Here is a 4,168-nt window from a genome sequence, read left to right on the forward strand (position 1 = left end):
GGGAAACAGCCAATTAAGAGGCTCTTGATGAACCTGGGGGCAGGGGCTGGGGAGGGGGATGTCCCCCTGAGAGCCATGGCAGGAGGGCACCACCCAGGTGCCTGCTGAGGACAAGGCTGGAGGCAGTGGGGCTCCGGATACCCCTCGGCCAAGAAGGGATCGAAGGATGGAGGGAGCCCCCGGAGAGGCCAAGTGGAGGAGGACAAGGAGAGGAGAGGGCAGGCCCCTCGAGCTCTGCTAAGGCTGGGCCCGTCCACCATGGGCCTGACACATGGAGTGGCTACAGGTTACAGCCCCGGAACCAGCCGGGCCCAGGGCACGCTGGGAGGAAGGGTCTGAGGCCGGGCGAGGCGGGCCCAGGTGTCCGCAGTGTTAGGAGGTGGGGAGAGAAGAAGGCTGTGCTTTGGAGGAGCGTGGAGACGCCCATGTCTCCGCACGCTGCATTTCTAGAGACAAAGAGAGCGACAACCATTCTGCCCAGGAAGGCAGCAAGCCCCCCAGTTCTGCTCACGTCCTCCACTTCCCCAAGCTGCTTTCCACAGTGAGTGGCTGTGCCCAGACCCAACAAAAAATCTGTTGTGAGGTCACGTGTCCATTTTTATCTGTCAATTAATGGCCCCCGTGCCCCAAACTCTTGCCGCCCTGGGCCGAGGAACATGTGGGAACTGCAGTTTGGCTTCCTTAGGTGAATTCTAGAATATTCCCTCATATCACCCCCTGCTGAATGCGGCCGGGAGGGAGCCCGCAGCGTCCTTCCCATTTAGTACAGTTTGTTAGGGCTCCTGACCGTGGGGCAGCTGGTGTGGGATTGTGGTCTTGTGAAGGAAGGCTCGTATTTCAGAGGCAGAGTGAGCTGCCCTGGGGGATGGGTGGGAGCTTGCTAAAGAAGGAGCCACACAGGCAGGAGTAAGATCCCAGCAGGGCTTGGCTGTGCAGCTCAGTGGTTGAGCATCGACCTATGAACCCCGAGGTCACGGTTTGATTCCCTGTCAGGGCACAGGCCCGGGTTGTAGTCTCCATCCCCAGTGGGGGGCGTGCAAGAGGCAGCTGATCCATGATTCTCTCTCATTGATGTTTCTCCCTCTCTCTGCCTCTCCCTTCCTTTCTGAAATCAATTAAAATATATCTTTTAAAAATCCTGGCAGGGAGTCCTGGGCCGGGTAAGTGGGAGGGTGGGAAGAGGTGGTGGAGGCTGAGGCTGGGTGTGGAGGGAGTTGGGGGCCTCTCTGGGCCCCGTGTCCAGTGGAGCCGCGACACAGGCCTTCCCGGCCCCTCTCTCCACAGTGTTCAGGGAACCCTACACCGTCCGGGTGGAGGATCAGCGGTCCATGCGTGGAAGCATGGCCGTCTTCAAGTGCCTCATCCCCTCCTCAGTGCAGGAGTACATCAGCGTTGTGTCCTGGGAGAAGGACACGGTCTCCATCGTCCCAGGTAGGAAGCCCGCGGGGCCACGCAGGTGGCAGGGAGGGGCAGGGAGCGATGTCGCAGGGGTGCCGTGTGGGTTGTTGAGCTCCCCGAGGTCTTGAGCTGGTTCTGGGGAGCAGTTTGCTGTTGTTCTGGTGATGCTTCAGCAAAGTGTCTTCGGTCTCCGCTCGGTGCCCTCCGTGTGGGAGGTGCACAGCCATGTGCCAGCAGCCTCCGCCAGGTGGCTGGGCCCTGGCCCCTAACCCCTGGCCCCTGACCCTGGGGCTTTTCTCGCCCTTGCTCTTCAGGATCGGAGTCGAGGCTGGAAGCTTGTTTGTGGAGGTTGTGGGGAGAGGGGCGTAGAGGCTGGCGTGTGGCCCGCGTGCTTGCATTTCTGCAGGACCGTCTGGGGCTCCTTTCATGAGGCAGCTGAGACCCCTCAGAATCCCGGCTGCCCGGCCCTGGGAGGGAGGTGAATGCCAGGTGGCAGGCTCACCTGTCGGGCTGCTGGGATGCAGCCTTCAGCATCGGCTCCTTTTCCTGGTCAGGGTTCCCCTTTGGCAGGAAAACAGGTCTAGAGACCCCAAGAGAGGACTCCAGTCCTCAAAATGCCCCCGGCCTCGTTACTCATCATGTCCCCTCGCCCCGCCTCCCCGCTCCCCCGTGGCCCAGGGCGGCCCCTTCTCCTTCCTCCCGGGACCTGGCTTCCGTTCTGTGGAAGGAGGCGGTTGGCCTGGTACTGTGTGCCCTTCGGCGTTGACGTCCGTCACTAGTCCCCCGAGGTGACGCGGCTGCTCAGGCGTGTGGTTAGTTGGGGAGGACAGACTTCCGTGCACACGGCCTCGGAAGTGGGCTTCCCAGTCCCGGCGCCCTGTGCCCTGTGGGAGGCCGTTGCACAGCCCGGGGCTCCGGCCCCTGTCGTACCCTCCCCTCGGGTGGAGCCCGGCCCGGGGGCTGAGGGTCTGGTGGTCCCAGGGCCCAGCTGGGAGAAGGCGGGCACCTGGGCGTCACCGCTAGCGTGGCAGCATCCTTTTTGTGAGACACTGACCTGTGTCTTGCTCTTGGTACATCTTCCTCCTCTCACTCTCGAGCAGATGGCAGGTCCTGTCTCCTGGCCCCAGAACTGGTGGTGGGACAGGAGTCCGAAGCCGCTTAGGCAGCTGCTCCCCCTGCGTGTGAAACCACAGGGAGTGGGAGAGGCTGGGTGCGCACTCGGGCTGGGGCGAGAGCCTATGTGGGCAGCACACGGGGGCGCGGGAACACCAGAGACCTGGACGGTGCTGGAGGGATGGCTGGGCCCCGCCAGGTGGCCACGTGCAGCTCCACAGGGTCTGGGACGAAGAGGCCGGGACTCTGGTGTCCAGATGAGGCACCAGGTGCACAGCCCAAAGGGATGATGCCGGCAGCGACCATGGGCTGATGAGGCCAGAGAGACCCTGGACCGGGCCGCTCTGGGCAAAGCCCCAACAGTGATGGGGACTGAATGTCCTGTCTGTGCACCAGGCAGGCGGAAGGGAATTCAAAGTCCTACACACTCGCTTTATGGACTAAGTTATATTCATTAAAATAAGAACACAGAGAAGAGGAGGAGGAAGATGAGGAGAAAAAAGGAGAAGGAATTTTGAGTGCTACCTATACGCCAGGCCCTGGGCTAAGGAACTTTCATGTAGTATCTCATTTCATCTGTATAAAATGCCGTAAGTGTATCTTCATCCTCTTCTTTATGGAAGAGGAAACTGAGGCTCGAAGAAGTAAAGTAACTTCTTCTGGGTCACACAGCTAGTAGAGGGGCAGGGCGAACCCAGGCCTGTCTTCTCAGCCTGTGTACTTAATGCACAGGGAGCTGCCCTCTCCCTCCCTGCACCTGCAGAGGGAGCTGCCCCCCCCCCCGCCATACGCCAGGCCCTGGGCTAAGGAACTTTCATGTAGTATCTCATTTCATCTGTATAAAATGCCGTAAGTGTATCTTCATCCTCTTCTTTATGGAAGAGGAAACTGAGGCTCGAAGAAGTAAAGTAACTTCTTCTGGGTCACACAGCTAGTAGAGGGGCAGGGCGAACCCAGGCCTGTCTTCTCAGCCTGTGTACTTAATGCACAGGGAGCTGCCCTCTCCCTCCCTGCACCTGCAGAGGGAGCTGCCCCCCCCCGCCTCCCGCCCCCCGCACCTGCACAGGTGTCTCCGGGAGAGCGGCACAGTGAAGGCCTGTGTGCTGCGGGCAGTGAGGCTTCGGCCTCCTGAAGGCGAGAAACATCCATTTGGCTTTTAGGAAAGGCTTTTTGGAACCCAGTCGAATGCAGTGATTAATAAGCATCTAGATCAGTTATGGCGAACCTTTTGAGCTCGGCGTGTCAGCATTTTGAAAAACCCTAACTTAACTCTGGTGCTGTGTCACATATAGAAATTTTTTGATATTTGCAACCATAGTAGAGCAAAGATTTATATATTTTTTTATATATTTAAATGCCATTTAACAAAGAAAAATCAACCAAAAAAACGAGTTCGCGTGTCACCTCTGACAGGCGTGTCATAGGTTCGTCATCACTGGGCTACAATTTAGGACCCAACTGCCTGGGCTTGAAACTCACTCACTGCTTACCAGCTGGGCAAGTCACTTGCCACCTCAGAGCCTCAGTTTCCCCAACCGTAATGCAATGAGGAGGAGGATTCACTGCTTTAAGGAGGAGAAGCGTTACATGGAGTGTTTGGAGTCTGTGGGAAGCATCGAGGACGGCCCTGCTCCCTGCTCCGGTGCTGACCAGCGGG

At 58.8% G+C, this 4,168-nt stretch overlaps 1 protein-coding gene across 1 annotated transcript in view; it reads left to right on the plus strand.

Annotated features, from left to right (window-relative positions):
* Positions 1-4,168, plus strand: part of DSCAML1 (Down syndrome cell adhesion molecule like 1) — a 313,708-nt gene that overhangs the window by 5,933 nt on the left and 303,607 nt on the right. The window contains exon 4 of the mRNA XM_014540006.1: positions 1,285-1,431. Coding sequence (XP_014395492.1) covers positions 1,285-1,431 — 147 coding nt within the window. The remainder of the gene's footprint in view (positions 1-1,284; positions 1,432-4,168) is intronic.

The sequence above is a fragment of the Myotis brandtii genome, unplaced genomic scaffold (genome assembly GCF_000412655.1).
Source record: "Myotis brandtii unplaced genomic scaffold, ASM41265v1 scaffold105, whole genome shotgun sequence".
Lineage (NCBI taxonomy): Eukaryota > Metazoa > Chordata > Mammalia > Chiroptera > Vespertilionidae > Myotis > Myotis brandtii.